The sequence below is a fragment of the Hyla sarda genome, chromosome 11 (genome assembly GCF_029499605.1).
Source record: "Hyla sarda isolate aHylSar1 chromosome 11, aHylSar1.hap1, whole genome shotgun sequence".
Classification (NCBI taxonomy): Eukaryota; Metazoa; Chordata; class Amphibia; order Anura; family Hylidae; genus Hyla; species Hyla sarda.
The window spans coordinates 23,740,679-23,759,453 of record NC_079199.1 but is presented as its reverse complement, the minus strand read 5'-3'; the positions used below and the strand labels follow the sequence as shown (position 1 = coordinate 23,759,453).

The 18,775-nt window shown below is 42.6% G+C and overlaps 1 protein-coding gene across 7 annotated transcripts in view; it reads left to right on the top strand.

The window, feature by feature from the left end:
* Positions 1 to 18,775, top strand: part of NUBPL (NUBP iron-sulfur cluster assembly factor, mitochondrial) — a 62,853-nt gene that overhangs the window by 3,572 nt on the left and 40,506 nt on the right. For 6 of the 7 annotated variants that reach the window (XR_008849014.1, XR_008849011.1, XR_008849012.1 and 3 more), the window contains exons 2-5: positions 826 to 973; positions 9,672 to 9,706; positions 12,291 to 12,381; positions 13,869 to 13,908. Coding sequence is in view for 3 of the 7 variants with exons in the window: in XM_056547028.1 (XP_056403003.1) it covers positions 826 to 973; positions 9,672 to 9,706; positions 12,291 to 12,381; positions 13,869 to 13,908 (314 nt within the window). In the remaining 4 variants the exon portion in view is untranslated. The remainder of the gene's footprint in view (positions 1 to 825; positions 974 to 9,671; positions 9,707 to 12,290; positions 12,382 to 13,868; positions 13,909 to 18,775) is intronic. The other variant, XM_056547031.1, reaches the window with a different exon arrangement.

The following is an 18,775-nucleotide window of genomic DNA, read 5'->3' as shown; positions in this document are numbered from 1 at the left end:
CCACATCAGAGTATGCATGGTTTTATGTGTTGGGTTAGATTTTCCTGCAGCAAATCAGTGTAATGCAGTGTATTCCAACCAGGGTGCCTCCAGCTGGTGTATACCACAACTCCAAGCATGCCCAGACAGGGCAAAGGCTGTCCAAGCATGCTGGAAGTTGTAGTCTTGCAACAGCTGGAGGCACCCTGTTTGGGAAATACTGACCTAGCAGCATGTGGCTATGCTGCATTATACAATTGAATAACTTTTTTGATGGTATTCCACATACATCCATGTTGGAGACATTAATGTGATGTGAACCACACACAGTTTGTTACTTTATAATTAAATGGTTAGAAATTATTTAAAGGGGTATTCCAGGCAAACCCTTTATTTATATATATATATATATATAATATATATATAATCTATCAACTGGCTCCGGAAAGTTAAACAGATTTGTAAATTACTTCTATTTAAAGATCTTAATCCTTCCAATAGTTATTAGCTTCTGAAGTTTTCTGTCTAACTGCTCAATGATGATGTCACGTCCCGGGAGCTGTGCATGATGGGAGAATATCCCCATAGGAGCTGCACAGCTCCTGGGACGTGAGTCATCAGAGAGCAGTTAGACAGAAAAAATAACTCAACTTCAGAAGCTAATAACTATTGGAAGGATTAAGATTTTTTTAATAGAAGTAATTTGCAAATCTGTTTACCTTTCCAGAGCCAGTTGATATATAAAAAAAAAGTTTTGGCCTGGAATACCCCTTTAAGCAGTGTATTATATTGGTTACAGGTTTATCTTTTATGGGTTATGAGTTACTTTTTCATTTTTCCATGAAGGCAGCTGGATCTCATGAAGAAAAGCTGAAGAGCAGACAGGCTGAGATGATGTCTCGTGGATTGCCAAAGCAGAAGCCAATACCCGGGGTTAAGCACGTCTTGATGGTTGCATCTGGCAAAGGAGGTGTGGGCAAATCTACCACTGCAGGTATGATAGACACCGCATTATTGCCATGGAGGCGCATCAACCATGATAAACTGCCATCAGCCATATTGTTCTCCTGTAGCGACTGTGCTTGGGAAATTTATTTGGGTACATTTACAAGTACTGCATCTGCTGCGGATTTTATGCTGTTAAATCAGTTTAAATAGTAGTTGAACACAGTAAAAAAATCTGCAGCATAAAATCTGCCGCAGTTATTGTGCATGAGAAGGAACCTTTAGGACCTGTTTACACTACAGAATCTCTGCACGATATTCCGAGTGGAGCTTCTGTCTGTACCCAAATCCATCAGCACTAGGACCGCACCGACCTGCGCCATCACCATTAGCGGCAATGCAGTTTGTGTGTAACGCCACCAAAACAATGAACATGTTTATTCTCATGGGTCAGACGTCCAGAATTTCCGTGGTGTGAACAGGTCAGAGGAAAACCCGTTCACACCGATGTTTTCATGCAGCAGAATTTCTCAGCTTAAAGGAGTTATCCACCATAAGGTGATTTTAGTACGTACCTGGCAGACAGTAATGGACATGCTTAGGAAGGATCTGCACTTGTCTTGGGGATAAATGGCTATGCTCTGAGATTACCATAATACTGTGGCTAGCTTTTTGTGAACTGGTATTTCCTTTTTGAGTTTTCTTCTTTGCCTACAAATTAGGGATCGATCGACATCGGCCTGTGAACTTTGAGGCTGATAGCCGATAACTTATACCAATATTCCGCAGAAGCTGCTGCAGATGAATGATTTAACGCGGGCGCATTATCGGCATATCGGCAAGGTAATTGTCGATATCGATAATGTCCAAAATCGTGAATATCAGCCGATAATATCGGCCAAACCGATAATCGGTCGATCCCTACTACAAATCCCATAATTCCATTTTACTCCCTCCGACACATAAGCCACCCCACCCATTGAAACATAAATGAGCGGCATCCATTCAAAAGACCTGTGGTTTTCAATCAGGGTGCCTACAGCTGTTGCAGATTGATCTCTCTCCCACCAAGCTATCCCTCCACCCATTGAAGCAGACCGGCTCCCTGTCATCAGCTGATTAGTGAGTCAGGTCTCGACCGCATTGCAACCTGGGAAAAATCAGAGACAACAGTCATTTTGTATACTGGTAAAAATAAATATTGGGGTGAAAATCACATAAGAATTGTGAGAAAACCGTCACACACAGGTACAGACACTATATTATGAACTACACTAACTTTACAGCCCCTGTAGCATAGTCAAATAAAAAAAATTGGAATACCCCTTTAATTCTGCTTGGAAATTCAGTGGTGTGAAGATAACCCTTAGGCTATGTTCACACAGTGAAATTTCCGTGGGGAAATCTGCTGAAGAGTTCTGCCGGAAATTCCATTGAAATTTATTTCACGTTGATTTAAATGGGATTCTGCAGTCCCATTCAAACAGCAGAATTTTTGCCGTGAGCGTTCTGCAAAAATTTAAGACCAGTCTTATATTTTGCGGAATCCCATTGAAACCAATGAAATTGTGCGGAATTGCGGAAATTCTGCCATGTGAACTTAGCCGTGGACTGGGTTTTACATTTGCCACTGAAGCTCCATTTGCAAAATCTATCCAAATGACCGGACCAAAAAAAGAAAGCTGCAATACAGTATTGTTGAGTCAAATCCTGTTAAATGAATGGCCACTATACTGGAAACCTGATGGACCCCATTAAAATCAGTGGAGTCTGACGGATTTCGTTGATGTCCTGGCACAATGGACCCTCCGGCTCTGTGTACTGCTGTTAAATGGAGTCTGCCTTTAATGGTGCCTACAATGCAGATGTGAACATAGCCTCAAGTGCTGCCCTTATACACATAGACCAGTGTTTCCCAACTAGGGGGGCTCCAGCTATTGCAAAACTATAACTCCCAGCATCACAGCCTTTGGCTGTCTGGGCATGTTGGGAATTGTAGTTTTGCAACAACTGGAGCTACACTGGTTGGGAAACTCTCACATAGATGGGGGATTTATCATTGCCTTACTGCTTATTTTTTGGCATAATTCACACTATTTTTTTCATGCATGTTTTCACTTTTGCACTTTTGACATATTTTTAGACATTTTAATTATTTGTTAAAATTTTTTTGCAATCTTACTTTACTTGATTGGCGGCATATAAAATGCACAAAGCAAAAAGATGAGTTGACAGATGTATTAAATCCATCATATAGTACACAACAATATGATAAATTTGACATATTTGATATTTGTTTAAAGGAAAACTCCAGTAAAATATTTATACTTTTGGTGCCTGACAAGTCACACTTCTCAGCTAATTGCCGCCTGCAGCGATGTCCTGCCCCAGCCAGTAATAGGGGGAGCGGCAGTGTCACGTAATGACATCACACTACTGCTCAACCAATCACTGGAAGAGGTGGGACGTCGCTGCGGCCAGTGTGTGAAGTTTTAGGCACTTAAAGCCGAAAGAAGCTTGGATGAGAGGACAGGATGGTAATCTCGGTGGCTTCGGGGGAGCGTAAGGAGGTAAGTTAAAAAATGTTTTATTTTTTATTTCGGCAACCTGGTTATCATGGGGAAAAAAATCACTGGAGATCCCCTATAAAGGAAAGAGTACAAGCTCCATTTCTATTGTTTTGGTTTTATTGAAAATTGAAAGGGCTACTGCGCCCCTAGGCATCTAAGATGCCTGATCGCGGGGGTCCCGCCGCTGAGAACCCCCATGATCTCTCCAGCAGCACCCCCTGTCATCTCGTGCACGGAGTGAAGTTCGCTCCGTGCCTGATGACGGGCGATACAGGGGCCGGAGGATTGTGACCTCACAGCCCCGCCTCCTCGTGAAGTCACTGGAGAGATCAGACATCTCATACCCTATCCTTTGTATGTAGATAAGTGTCTGATTGTGGGGGTCCGACCGCTGGGAACCCCCGCGATCTTCTGCCTGGCACCTCGGCTCTTCCCATGAAAGAAGCTCTGTCGACCACAGCAGGAAGTGGCGGCTGACACCCCCCCTTCATGTATCTCTGTGGGAGAGCTGGAGCTACAGCGTTTGTGTTCTCCTGCTCACCCATAGAGGTACATGGAGGGGGCGTGTTGACCAGAGCTTCGGCAGGGGGTCGACAGTCTCCTTGCACAGAGCGGAGATCGCTCCATTCACGAAGAAAGCTGGGTGCCAAGCAGGAGATCGTGGGGGGTTCCAGCGGTTGAACACCCAGCAATCAGACACCTATCCCCTATTTTTTGTATAGGGGATACATTTTCCTACGCCACTGTTTTCCTTTTACTGGCACAGAAAATTTCGGGCTAACTTACTCATCAGGAAATGGGAGGCATGAGTGTTGTGTATGTTTTTATGATATTACTGTGCAACGTTTTCTATGGCTGAAGCCAAGTAAATAAATCTTGGGCTGGTTAGGAAACAGCTGCACTTTAGTAATGTTCTCCAACTGAAAAAAACTAAAATAAAACCTTAAAGCTGCATACACAGATTACCCCCAGGAATTCCATCTTCCTTTCTATTTTTGATTGCCAAAAGTAAAAATGTTTCCCCTCTCTCTAAAACTAACCACAGGCTGGGCGATAAATATCTGGTCACGGGGGTCCAGTGGCTGGGACCCCCTGCGATCTTAAGAATGGCGACCGTCAGAACAGAGTGACAGTCGTGCTTGCGAACCATTACTCCATTTTCTATGGGAGCCGCCTAGGATAGCTCAGAGCTGTACATGGCTATTACCTGCGGCTTCCATAGACAATGAACATGCACTGCTACTGCATTCTGACAGAAGGCCCAGGTCCACATTCTCGAGGTCAGACAGTTACCTCTTCCTGTAAATAGGGAATAAGTTGTTATAGGGGTACAACCTCTTTAAAGGAGAAGAAACACGCATAAAAACTTATCACATTTCCACAGGATAGGGGATACGTTTTATAACATATCCCATATCCGCAGGATAGATCGGTATCCCTTGCATGGGCCCCCTGCTCTCCATGGGAAAGGAGCGTCACCACCCGCGCACTGAACGACAGTCGACACTCCCTCTCCATAGAGATACATGGACGGGGCGTGTTGGCTGCCACTCAATGCGGGGGTCGTGACGCTCCATTCCCAGGGAGAGCAGGGGACCCATGCGGGGGATACCGATCTATCCCGCAGATATGGGATAAGTTAATTTTTCCATGATATATCTCCTTTTGAGCTGGATTAAGCCCATTCCTTTCTTAGCAATAGAAAGGGAACCCATCACTACATTTTGGGACACTAAACCACTAACCTGTCTTCATGCAGCTGGTGTCCCAAAGCTGTCTGTATGAAGCTGTTACCACAATTTTAAGTTTAACATTTATTTCACCGAAGATTAATTTCTCACTTTTCTCTGGCAGTCTTAGAAACATAGGCATTGCACTGATGAAGCCATGGAGAATGCACCGTGCTTCACTGCTCAAATGGCACTGTCCCTTTAAGTATCCCCTATCCAAAGGATCACAGAGGGTCCAGCCGCTGGGACACCCGGCTACCACAGCCGTCACGTCCCCTCTCATAAAGGGGTGTGACGTCACAATCACAACCGCCCCTAGACATCTTATCCCCTATCCTTTAAGATGCCTGATCACAGGAGGGGAGGGGTTCCTGCCGGCGTTGTGAACATTAACATTCAGAACGCCAGCAGGAACCCCTCCCTTCCTGTGATCAGGCATCTTAAAGGATAGGGGATAAGATGTCTAGGGGTGGTGTTACCCTTTAAAGGCATACTCCCGTGGAAAACTTTTTTTTTTTTTTTTTTTTTTTTTTTTTTTTAAAGATGCTAGAAAGTAAAAGAGATTTGTAAATTACTTCTATTAAAAAATCTTAATCCTTCCAGTACTTTTTTATGGGCTGACTACAGAAGAAATGCTTTTCTCTTTGGATTTCTCTTCTGTCACGACCGCAGTGCTCTCTGCTGACCTCTGCTGTCTGGAACTGTCCAGAGCAGCATATGTTTGCTATGGGGATTTTCTCCTGCTCGGGACAGTTCCTAAAATGGACAGCAGAGGTCAGCAGAGAGCACTGTGGTCGTGTTCATACATTTCATGGTAGTATTCAGCAGCTAATAAGTCCTGGAAGGATTAAGATTTTTTAATGGAAGTAATTTACAAATCTGTTTACCTTTCTGGCATCAGTTGATTTAAAAAAAAAAAATGTTTTCCACCGGAGTACCCCTTTAACCCCTTCATGACCCAGCCCATTTTCACCTTCATGACCTGGGCATTTTTTGAAAATCTGACCACTGTCACTTTAAACATTAATAACTTTGGAATGCTTTTACTTATCATTCTGATTCCGAGATTGTTTTTTCGTGACATATTCTACTTTATGTTATCGGTAAAATTTCACTGATATTTGTATCCTTTCTTGGTAAAAAATCTAAAAATTTCATGAAAATTTTGAAAATTTAGCATTTTTCTAACTTTGAAAGTCTCTGCTTGAAAGGAAAATGGATATTCCAAATAAATTACATATTGATTCACATATACAATATGTCTACTTTGTGTTTGCATTAAAAAATTGACAAGTTTTTACTTTTGGAAGACACCAGAGGGCTTCAAAGTTCCGCAGCAATTTTCCAATTTTTCTCAAGATTTTCAAAATCGTAATTTTTCAGGGCCCAGTTCAGGTTGGAAGTGGATTTTAAGGATCTTCATATTAGAAATACTCCATAAATGACCCCATTATAAAAACTGCACCCCCCAAAGTATTCATAATGACATTCAGTAAGTGTTTTAACCCTTTAGGTGTTTCACAGGAATAGCAGCAAAGTGAAGGAGAAAATTCTAAATCTTCATTTTTTACACTCGCATTTTCTTGTAGACCCAATTTTTGAATTTTTACAAGGGGTAAAAGGAGAGAAATCACCCTAAAATTTGTAACCCAATTTCTCTCGAGTAAGGAAATACCTCATATGCGTATGTAAAGTGTTCGGCGGGCACAGTAGAGGGCTCAGAAGGGAAGGAGCGACAATGGGATTTTGGAGAGTGAGTTTTTCTGAAAGGGTTTTTGGGGGCATGTCCCATTTAGGAAGCCCCTATGGTGCCAGAACAGTGGACCCCCCCCACATGTGACCCCATTTTGGAAACTATACCCCTCATGGAATTTAATAAGGGGTGCAGTGAGCATTTACACCCCACTGGCGTTTGACAGATATTTGAAACAGTGGACTGTGCAAATCAAAAATTTAATTTTTCATTTTCACAGACCACTGTTCCAAAAATCTGTCATACACCAGTGGGGTGTAAATGCTCACTGCACCCCTTATTACATTCCGTGAGGGGTGTAGTTTCCAAAATGGGGTCACATGTGGATATTTATTGTTTTGCGTTTGTCAGAACTGCTGTAACAATCAGCCACCCCTGTGCAAATCGCCTCAAATGTACATGGTGCACTCTCCCTTCTGGGCCTTGTTGTGCGCCCCCAGAGCACTTTGCACCCACATATGGGGTATCTCCGTACTCACAAGAAATTGCATTACAAATTTAGAGGGTCTTTTTTCCCTTTTACCTCTTGTGAAAATGAAAAGTATAGGGCAACACCAGCATGTCAGTGTAAAAAATTAATTTTTTTACACTAACATGCTGGTGTAGACCCCAACTTCACCTTTTCATAAGGGGTTAAAGAAGAAAAAGCCCCCCAAAATTTGTAAGGCAATTTCTCCCGAGTACGGCGATACCCCATGTGTCCCAAAACTGTTTCCCTGAAATACGACAGGGCTCCAAAGTGAGAGAGCGCCATGCGCATTTGAGGCCTGAATTAGGGATTTGCATAGGGGTGGACATAGGGGTATTCTACGCCAGTGATTCCCAAACAGGGTGCCTCCAGCTGTTGCAAAACTCCCAGCATGCCTGGACAGTCAATGGCTGTCCGGCAATACTGGGAGTTATTATTTTGCAACAGCTGGAGGCTCAGTTTTGGAAACCGTAGCGTACCAGACGTTTTTCATTTTTTGGGGGGAGGGGGGCTGTGTAGGGGTATGTGTATATGTAGTGTTTTTTTATTTTAGGTTAGTGTTATTGTAGTGAAGTGTTTTTAGGGTACAGTCACATGGGCAGAGGTTCACAGCAAGTTTGCCGCTGGAAGTTTGAGCTGCAGCGCAAAATTTGCGCCATCTCAAACTTGCAGCACTCACTGTAAACCTCCGCCAATGTGAGTGTACCCTGTACATTCACATTGGGGGGAGGGGGCAAACATCCAGCTGTTGCAAACTCCGAGCATGCCCTTTGGCTGTCCGTGCATGCTGGGAGTTGTAGTTTTGCAACAGCTGGAGGAACACTGGTTTGGAAACACTAAGTTAAGTAATAAACTTTCAAGTGTTTAGCAACCAAACTTAGTGTTTCCAAACCAGTGTGCCTCCAGCTGTTGCAAAACTACAACTCCCAGCATGCATGGTCTGTCAGTGCATGCTGGGAGTTATAGTTTTGCAACAATTGCAACAGCTGGAGGCACTGAGGTAGGAAACGGACAATGTTTCCCAACTAGTGTGCCTCCAGTTGTTGCAAAACTACAACTCCCAGCATGCCCAGACTGCCAAGGCATGCTGGAAGTTGTAGTTCGGCAATATCTGAAGGATCAGATGTTGCCGAACTACAACTTCCAGCATGCTTGGGCAGTCTGGGCATGCTGGGAGTTGTAGTTTTGCAACATCTGGAGGTCCACAGTTTGGAGACCACTGTATAATGGTCTCCAATCTGTGCTCTTCCAGATGTTAGAGAACTACAACTCCCAGCATGCCTGGGCAGACTGAGCATGCTGAGATTTGTAGTTTTGCTACATCTGGAAGAGCACAGATTGGAGACCATTATACAGTGGTCTCCAAACTGTGGACCTCCAGATGTTGCAAAACTACAACTCCCAGCATGCCCAGAAAGCCAAAGGCTGTCTGGGCATGCTGGGAGTTGCAGTTTTGAAACTCTCAGAGGCAGCAGTGAGATCGCTTTACGGCGATCTCACTGCTGCCAATGAAGATGCCGCACTGCTGCCGGAAACTCACCTCCGGGACGCAGCGCAGCCGGGACCGCACGGAGGACGCCGGGACCGCACGGAGGACGCCGGGACCGCTCGGGACACCGCTCCGACGGGTAAGTGACGCCGGGGGACGGGTCAGGGACACTTAGCAGAGCGGTGTGTGTCCCGATCCCCGTGATCCGGACTCGCACACCGCGCTGCTAAGTATTTTCATAGCGAAACGCTGCTATCAACTAGTCAGATTTGACCAGCTGATAGCAGCGATCGCTGGGGGGGGGTGGGGGACGAAACCCCCCCGTGGTCACACGGTAAGATGGCTGGCTATCAGTGATAGCCACCATCTTTCCGGGCGCTGCGGGATGCCGCGAGTAGCGGCAGTAATGTCCATGACGTACCTGTATGTCATGGGTCGGGAACACCTTGCTACCCATGACGTACAGGTATGTCATAGGTCGGGAAGGGGTTAATGGTCAGTCCTAATGAAGTAGGAGATACCCTTTAGCTCAAGTGTATAGCTGCTTAAAGGGGTACTCCAGTGGCCAGCATTCGGAACTTAATGTTCCGAACGTGTTTTTGCAAACGCTGGCCAAGGGGGTACCACTTTAAAAAAAATATTTGCTGTAGAACCTCTTTGCATCATGCTGCTTTACTTGCATACATGTCTATTTTTCTGCTGGCACCTTTTAACACATCCATTTTCTTTTCAACAGTGAATCTGGCGTTGGGAATTGCAGCAAGCGATCATGTAAGTTAAAATCCACCCTTTAGTATACAGGTTGTCAGAAATGTAAGATTCTTGTGGTTTGCCTGAGGATCTGTCAGCAGACTATAAAGTGCAGTTTATTGCATCCTGATAGGTAGCAAGAAAACAGAGTGACGTGAGTTTCCTACAGATAATTGGAGCCATTTATGTTGTAGTGATGTGTAAGTTTCCTCCCACCTTCCATACAAATAACAGGACTGTATCCCTGAGTGGAAGCGCTGTATATACCTAACCTGAGTGATTAGTGAGGGTATTTACATTGCTTGTCATATACTGTGTGTATATATTTATTTATATATATAAAATGTAACCATTACATCACTACTGTAATCTTATGTATATACCTTACCTGAGTGATTAGTGAGGGTATTTACATTGCTTATCATATACTGTGTGGATGTGTGTGTGTGTGTGTGTGTGTGTGTGTGTGTGTGTGTGTGTGTATGTTTATATATATATATATATATATATGCAAAGCAGCTCATATTCCCTACCCAGAAAGCCCACGGAGTGCTAATGGCCTTTTTGAATCTCCGTTCTACACCGGAAGCGGTGTTCCTCCCTAAGGGGTGGACTTATTTCTCCAATAAGAAAACGCAAACTGCACATAATGCAGTGGGATCTCAACACACTTATTTCTCCTATCCAAAGGATATGGGATAAGTGTCTGATCGGCGGGGGTGGGGGTCCTGCAATCTCCTGTATGGAATGGGCCCTTCATTCATCCCTATGGGAGAGCTGGAGATACACGAGTGCTGTACTTGTGTATCTACATCTCTCCCATAGAGATGAATGGAAGGAGAGTGCCAACTCCCGTTCCATGCACAAGGAAAGTTGGGGCACTGTACAGGATTATGCGGGGAGGGGGGTACCAGTGGTCGCACCCCTCGTGATGAGACATGTATCCCCTATCCTTTGCATAGGGAACTAATTGTCCTACATGAGACTTCTCTTTTAAGGCTGCTACAGTCTAGCCAGGTGATTAAAGGAGAACTCCAGGATTGAAAAATTATTTAAATCTTGTTAGTAATTGAAAAGTTATATAACATCTCAGTGTACTTACATTACTGATATGGAAGGTAAATATCCCTTTTTTTGCTTTGTTCTGCCAGACCGGAAGTCCCATAGAGTCTTATAGAATTATGACACTCGACCACAGCATTGCGAGCGTCCGCGGCCATTTTGTGGTCAGCATGTGATGAGCCCAGACACCTGCCCTGCCACCGCTGTGGCCATGCCCATGTAATCAATATTCATCCTTCCCCTGTGTCCTGGGACAATGATCTGCTATTGGCCCTTTGTTGCTGCCGCATGTAGCCAATGGGTCTGCGGGCTACACGCAAGCACCGTGATTCCCCAGTCACAGCGCAATAGACTTTCGGCTGCTCGCGCATGCGCAGTGTGTCCAACTAGCGAGTGCAGCTAGTTGGACACAGAGTGAAACCAGCAAGTGCAGCCGATTGGTGCATGATCTCTGGGGGGAGGATGTGTGGGGAAGATGTGGGTGTGCTTCTTCAGTGTGTGGCTGCAGGGGGAGGGTAATATTGTAATGAGGAGGCAGAGCAAGCTGGTGGAAGCAGGAAGCTCACGCTAGGAAACATGGGAGAATGAGTGCCCAGAACCAGAAGTAAGAGGTTTTTACCAAACCATAACAGGAGAACTGAATGGCGCTCGCAAACGGAACTCAGTGCTATGGAAAGGTGAGCACATGCACAACAAAATGATACAAAGTTTTTTTTTTTTTCGGATCCCTTATATGTCCTTTAAGTTGGTTTAAAGGGGAACTCCGGTGAAAAAGAAAAATGTTTTAAAATCAACTGGTGCCATAAAATTAAACAGATTGGTAAAATACTTCTAATAAAAAATCTTAACCCCTCTAGTAGTTATCAGCTGCTGTATGCTACAGATATACTTCAGAGAAATTTGGCAAATTCTTTCCAGTCTGAACACAGTGCTCTCTGCTGACACCTCTGTCCATGTCAGGAACTGTCCAGAGCAGGAGAGGTTTTCTATGGGGATTTGCTTCTAATTTGGACAGTTCCTGACAGGGACAGAGGTGTCAGCAGAGAGCACTGTGGTCAGACTGGAAAGAACTTCAAAAATGTTCTGTAATATACAGCAGCTGATATGTACTGGAAGGCTTGATATTTTTTAATAGAAGTAATTTACAAATCTGTTTAACTTTCTGGCAACAGTTGATTTGAAAACATTTTGTTTTCCACTTGTTTCCACCAGAGTTCCCCTTTAAATAACTGACCTGCAGCAATGAGACTTCACCCCCTCTCTCTGCCAAGACAGGGGCATCATGGAAAATGTAGGCAGCATTGGAAAATTATTTTAGGAGTGAAATAAAAATCAATATTGCTGAAAACCCATGCCTGCCACATCAGCTAAAACTGGTAAGCATCAAGCATACACAAGAACCTCTACATTATTCTCTAATAATAGCCTATGCTGCACTGTATAAGATAAAAAAATAATAATAATAATCCTGGAGTGCTTCTTTAAGCACATGTTGTTGCAAACTATAAATCATAAAATAAAACTGTTATATCTACAAATCAAGGTAAAAGCAGTGGGTCTGCTGGATGCTGATGTGTACGGACCATCTATTCCCCGAATGATGAATCTAAAAGGAAATCCAGAAGTGTCAGATAGTAAGTGATTTATTTAAAGGTTTTTTACACACTTCCTAATTGCTTGGTTCTTTTTTGGACCTATAATTGTGTAGAATAGTTGATAATTCAACTAAGAACCAGTCCTCAAGGTATATGTAAAGACAAGATATAGAAAGAAAGATGATCCAGATATATAGAATACTAAATGCATCTATATGAATCAATCAAATTCTGATCGGTATAAGTTCATATATAGTAATAGAAATTCAGCAACAGTTCACTTGTGATCTGCAACCATATATTTCATAGGTAGCAGCACAGTAAGTCTCATATAAGAGTGACAGTTCAATTGGGGTCTGCACCAATGTATATGTGGCAGCACAGAGAGTCTCGGATTGGGCAGCTGGATGGTAAAGTGGCACAGTTAAATAGATTCACTAAATACAGTAGTAATCATTGGTGATAGTAAATTGCTCAGCAGATAGAACAGTATGTAAAACTGAAAGCGGGGTTCCTGGCATCCGCTGTCAGAACTAATCCAAACACTTAATGTACACCATACAGGCTGTGAACGAGGGATGGTGCACGGTGCCACTCGCCACTCCTGGGGCTGTTTGAAGTTGTATGTTGGATGGGCTGGCACAGAGATGTCAGTCCTGCGGCAGTGCCCGATGTCCGTCTATTGTGACCAGTTGTGGTATGGCTCTCCTTGTTCTGTAGTCCTCAGCTGGCACGGATGGCACCGGCCTTATGGATGGAATCGCCGTGGTCTAGCAGATCGTGCGGGGAGATAGCAGTAGAATGGTATCAGCAGTGAAAGTGGTGCGGCGTGCCTCGTGTGAATAAGGCGCTGTGCGCACGTAAATGTCCGTGGTCCCGAATCAGGGGACTTCCAGCTGTTGCAAGTCAGCGATCAGGTAGTAACTGGTTATGGCTGGATTTGGATAGATGCAGTTATTAAAATAAAACCTAGATGCGTTTCAATGCCTCGGGCATTTTCCTCAGTAGAGATATAGCTATATCTCTACTTATAGTCTTTTTTACTCGGATAGGATTTATTTGGTTAGGGGGGTTATTTGGATTAAAGGGGTTATCCAGGAAAAAACTTATATATATAAATCAACTGGCTCCAGAAAGTTAAACAGATTTGTAAATTACTTCTATTAAAAAAATCTTAATCCTTTCAGTACTTATGAGCTGCTGAAGTTGAGTTGTTCTTTTCTGTCTAAGTCCTCTCTGATGACACGTGTCTCGGGAACCGCCCAGTTTAGAAGCAAATCCCCATAGCAAACCTCTCAGCAGAGAGCACTGTTGCCATACAGAAAAGAACAACTCAACTTCAGCAGCTGATAATTATTGAAAGGATTAAGATTTTTAAATAGAAGTAATTTACAAATCTGTTTAACTTTCTGGAGCCAGTTGAGATATATATATATAAAATTTTCCTGGAATACCCATTTAAGATCATTGAATATAGGACAGCTGAAAACAGCTCAAAACTGTTTTTTTTGTTTTTTTTTTTACAGGAAATTTGATGATTCCTCTTGTCAACTATGGAATTCAATGGTAAGTCGTGCCATGCCATAAAAATGTTTGTCATCTCTAATACATAATAGATGAAAGCACATCTGTCATTGAAGATTCAGCTTTAAAACAGAAAAACAATGAAATACTGTACAGATTGTTAGACAATCGTTCCCATATGTGAGAGATCGTTCTTTGAACAACAAATAATTTTGTTAACACGCCAGATCTCGGAGTCAGATTCTCAATGAATGACAATGTGTCTACGCGAAAGACTTCAAAAGACTACTGTGATGGCCATATAGGTGGAAGGGCAGTTCAGATTCTGTAATATTTTATCTTTTAGAGTTGATTGTGTTTTTCCCACAGCTTTGGCTGTGTTCACACGGCAGAATTTCTGCATGGAATTCTGCATGAAAATTCTGTAGCAGAAATTCTGCTGTGTGAATGGGACAGCGTGATCCCATTAAAGGGGTACTCCGGTGAAAAACTTTTTTCTTTTAAATCAACTGGTGGCAGAAAGTTAAACATATTTGTAACTTACTTCTATTAAAAAATCTTAATCCTTCCAGTACTTATTAGCTGCTGAATGCTACAGAGGAAATTCCTTTCTTTTTGGAACACTGACATCACGAGCACAGTGCTCTCTGCTGACATCTCTGTCCATTTTAGCAACCATGCATAGCAGATGTATGCTAAGGGCAGCATGGTGGCTCAGTGGTTAGCACTGCTGCCTTGCAGTGCTGGGGACTTCGGTTCAAATCACACTAAGGACAGCAATAAATAAAGCATTATTATTATTATAATAATGTCAGCAGAGAGAACTGGGCTTGTGATGTCATCAGTGTTCCAAAAAGAAAAGAATTCCCTCTGTAGTATTCAGCAGCTAATAATTACAGGAAGGATTAAGATTTTTTTAATAGAAGTAATTTACAAATATGTTTAACTTTCTGCCACCAGTTGATTTAAAAGAAATACGTTTTTCACCGGAGTACCCCTTTAAAGTGTATTGGCTATAAATTCATGAAGAATTTCATGCAGAAATTCCTCCATATAAGCATAGCTTAAGCCTACTGTCCGTGTGTGTGTGTATATAGAGAGAGACACACACAAACAGAGAGAGAAAGAAAGAGGGACAGAGAGAGTCACTGCGAGAGATAGAAAGAAAGAGTCACTGAGAGAGAGACAGTCACTGAGAGAGAGACAGTCACTGAGAGAGAGACAGTCACTGAGAGAGAGACAGTCACTGAGAGAGAGACAGTCACTGAGAGAGAGACAGTCACTGAGAGAGAGACAGTCACTGAGAGAGAGACAGTCACTGAGAGGGAGACAGTCACTGAGAGGGAGAGAGACAGAGAGTCACTGAGAGGGAGAGAGACAGAGAGTCACTGAGAGGGAGAGAGACAGAAAAGGATTGCAGTGACACATGTTTTGCTATACACATGTTTATTCCCTTTGTGTGTATTGGAACTAAACCAAAAAAGGGAGGAAAAAAGCAAATTGGACATAATGTCACCAAACTCCAAAAATGGTCTGGACAAAATTATTGGCACCCTTTCAAAATTGTGGATAAATAAGATTGTTTCAAGCATGTGATGCTCCTTTAAACTCACCTGGGGCAAGTAACAGGTGTGGGCGATATAAAAATCACACCTGAGAGCAGATAAAAAGGAGAGAAGTTCACTTAGTGTTTGCATTGTGTGTCTGTGCAACACTAAGCATGGAGAACAGAAAGAGAAGAGAACTGTCAGAGGACTTGAGAACCATAATTGTGGGAAAATATCAACAATCTCAAGGTTACAAGTCCATCTCCAGAGATCTAGATTTGCCTTTGTCCACAGTGCGCAACATTATCAAGAAGTTTGAAACCCATGGCACTGTAGTTGATCTCCCTGGGTGTGGACGGAAGAGAAAAATTGATGAAAGGTGTCAACACAGGATAGTCTGGGAATCCTTCTGGGAAAATGTCTTGTGGACAGAAGAGACAAAGATAGAGCTTTTTGGTAAAGCTCATCATTCTACTGTTTACCGAAAACTGAATGAGGCCTACAAAGAAAAGAACACAGTACCTACAGTGATATATGGTGGAGGTTCAATGATGTTTTGGGTTGTTTTGCTGCCTCTGGGTGCATTGAATGTGTGCAAGGCATCATGAAATCGGACACTGTACAGCCCAGTGTCAGAAAGCTGGGTTTGCATCTGAGATCTTGGGTCTTCCAGCAGGACAAGGACCCCAAACATATGTCAAAAAGCACCAGAAATGGATGGCAACAAAGCACTGGAGAGTTCTGAAGTGGCAGCAATGAGTCCAGATCTAAATCCCATTGAACACCTGTGGAGAGATCTTAAAATTGCTGTTGGGAAAAAGCGCCTTCCAATAAGAGAGACCTGGAGCAGTTTGCAAAGGAAGAGTGGTCCAACATTCCGGCTGAGAGGTGTAAGAAGCTTATTGATGGTTATAGGAAGCAACTGATTTCAGTTATTTTTTTAAAAGGGTGTGCAACCAAATATTATTTTACTGGTGCCAATAATTTTGTCCAGCCCTTTTTGGAGTTTGGTGACATTATGTCCAATTTGCTTTCTTTCCTCCCTTTTTTGGTTTAGTTCCAATACACACAAAGGGAATAAACGTGTATAGCAGAACATGTAATCCTTTTTTGTGAGAAATACTTCATTTTCTAGAAAAATGTCATGGGTGCCAACATTTACGGCCATGACTGTAGATGCTGATTATTTATATATATATAATATAATATATATATATATATATATATATATATATATATATATATAGTCACTATAAGGCTAGACTTAAGGCATGCACAATTTGCACAATTTTTTTATCTGGTTTTGGGATTTGTATGACAAATCTGAAAAAAGTGAGTGGCAAAACTTTGAATGGTTATTCCAAATTGACTAGCGCCATCTTACCTTTGCTTTTGTGTTAAAGCGCTCAGCTATCTCATTCCCATAGCGAATGAATGGAGGATCAGTTCCCAGGCTTGATTGCTGATCCGTTTTTCTCAAACTACAACAGCAGTCTCAACTTGTGACATTCCTGGGCAATATGACAAAAGGTGTCCTTAAATTAATGATAGTAAACTCTAACACAGGACTTTCATTCTTGTCATCTATGGAGATCCCAGCAGTCAAACCCTTACCAAAAAGACACTTTTAACCTATCCTGTGGATATGTTATAAGTTTCTCCACTTGAGAAAACACAATTGAAAAATTATTTATAGACGAACCATAAAATATGTTTGGTTTTAGTCCAAATGGGTTTACGTATTTGACAATATTTAGTTATGTTTTATTCACTTACATTTTGTCTGTTTATACACTTACTAATTTTGTCTGTGTAAAAATAAAAAATAAACTTTTCCAAAGTGAAAGTTTTCCATACTTCCCTCTTCTGAGATCTCCTTCTATTTTTTGACAAAATATGCAAGGAAGAGGAAGTAAATAGCACATATCCAGCTGTATAAACAATCCCATATTGTAGATGGTTTTACCTACCCTGTATCCCATGCCCCCAAGATTGTTCCCCAATTGTTTTGTAAAGGTCAAGGCCAATTTTACTAGGCTAGAAGGCCAATCGCCTAATCCTCCCGTGTGCTGAGACACACATATGAGGATCATTCAGATAAACACATAAAATTACCTGTTCAGTTGTAAATAAACATAATGATTCATTGGTTTCAGTAAGCACATGATAAATCATAGCCACACATTTGCTGAACAGATGCCCAGATGATCTTATCAGAAGCAAATACATGAACTGAGTCAGAGATTTCTAACTAGATGCACGCTAAGACCGCCTCAAAGGGTTGATGTTTTATGGCCCTGTGAAAAAGGGTCAGTAATCAACCAGTGGACAAGCAAATGCCCTCCCGCAGCATCCTTGGCGGGTCTGTGGTGCTGTTGGGACAGGGGTAACAGTGACCAGCTGGGTGGCCTATGGCAGTACGGGGACACCAGGCCAATCAGGGTCACTTCTACTTGAATTGTAATTTGGACCATACGTGACCTCATGTTGTGACCCGGGTTGACCTCAGGTATTGTTCTTGAATTCCGATTCTGTTCGGACACTGCCCTCTACTTCTGACACCAGCCTGACTCTGGTTTGCCATTTGTATTCTGATTTGGACTTTGTAATGATAGTGTGATTTTAACCCAGCCTGTTGACTACTTATGTGCTCCTCCTGTGTACTTAAATGGGCACTGTCATTAAAACTATTTTTTCTAATGCACTTATGGTAGATAAAAAATCTTTCTTATGTACTTTGTTTAAAAAATAATGTTTTCTATGTTTTATTTGTGTTTAAAAAAGCTGCCACTAGGTGTCTCCCTACTTGTCCAGAGCACATTTCACCCCCATCTCTTGCACAGACTTTGGACTCCTGCTGGCCTGGCAGAAGTCCAAAATCAGGAAATGCAGACTGGAGTGCTGAGGGGTGTGTGTGTGCAGCCTTAGCCAATCGTAGCTCATCTCACACTGAACTGCTCTGGGCTGTGTGTAGCAGAGTGAGGGAGGAAGTTCTTTCACATATGGCTTCAGATTATGTCACGACTGCTGGGGAACACCCCTTCCCAGTCTGTGAATCTGACTGAGACTGAGCAGAAAATAAAGAGCAATATCAAGGTAGAAAACTAACAAATAATAAAAATAAAGGTAGGGGGTGGTTTATCATTTGAACAACAATAAATAAACGTGGTTTCAAATGGCAGGAAATGCTCAACCCCAAATTCAGTTGTGCATTTATGCTGGAGGAGCAGATCCTGTGCTTGTGGGCACTGGTGGTTTATCATGATGGGGCAGTGAACTGGGAGGATCACAAAATGTAACAAGATCATGACAGGCACTCTTTAATCAGTGTAGGGACCGTTGCCCAGTTGAGGCCACCATTT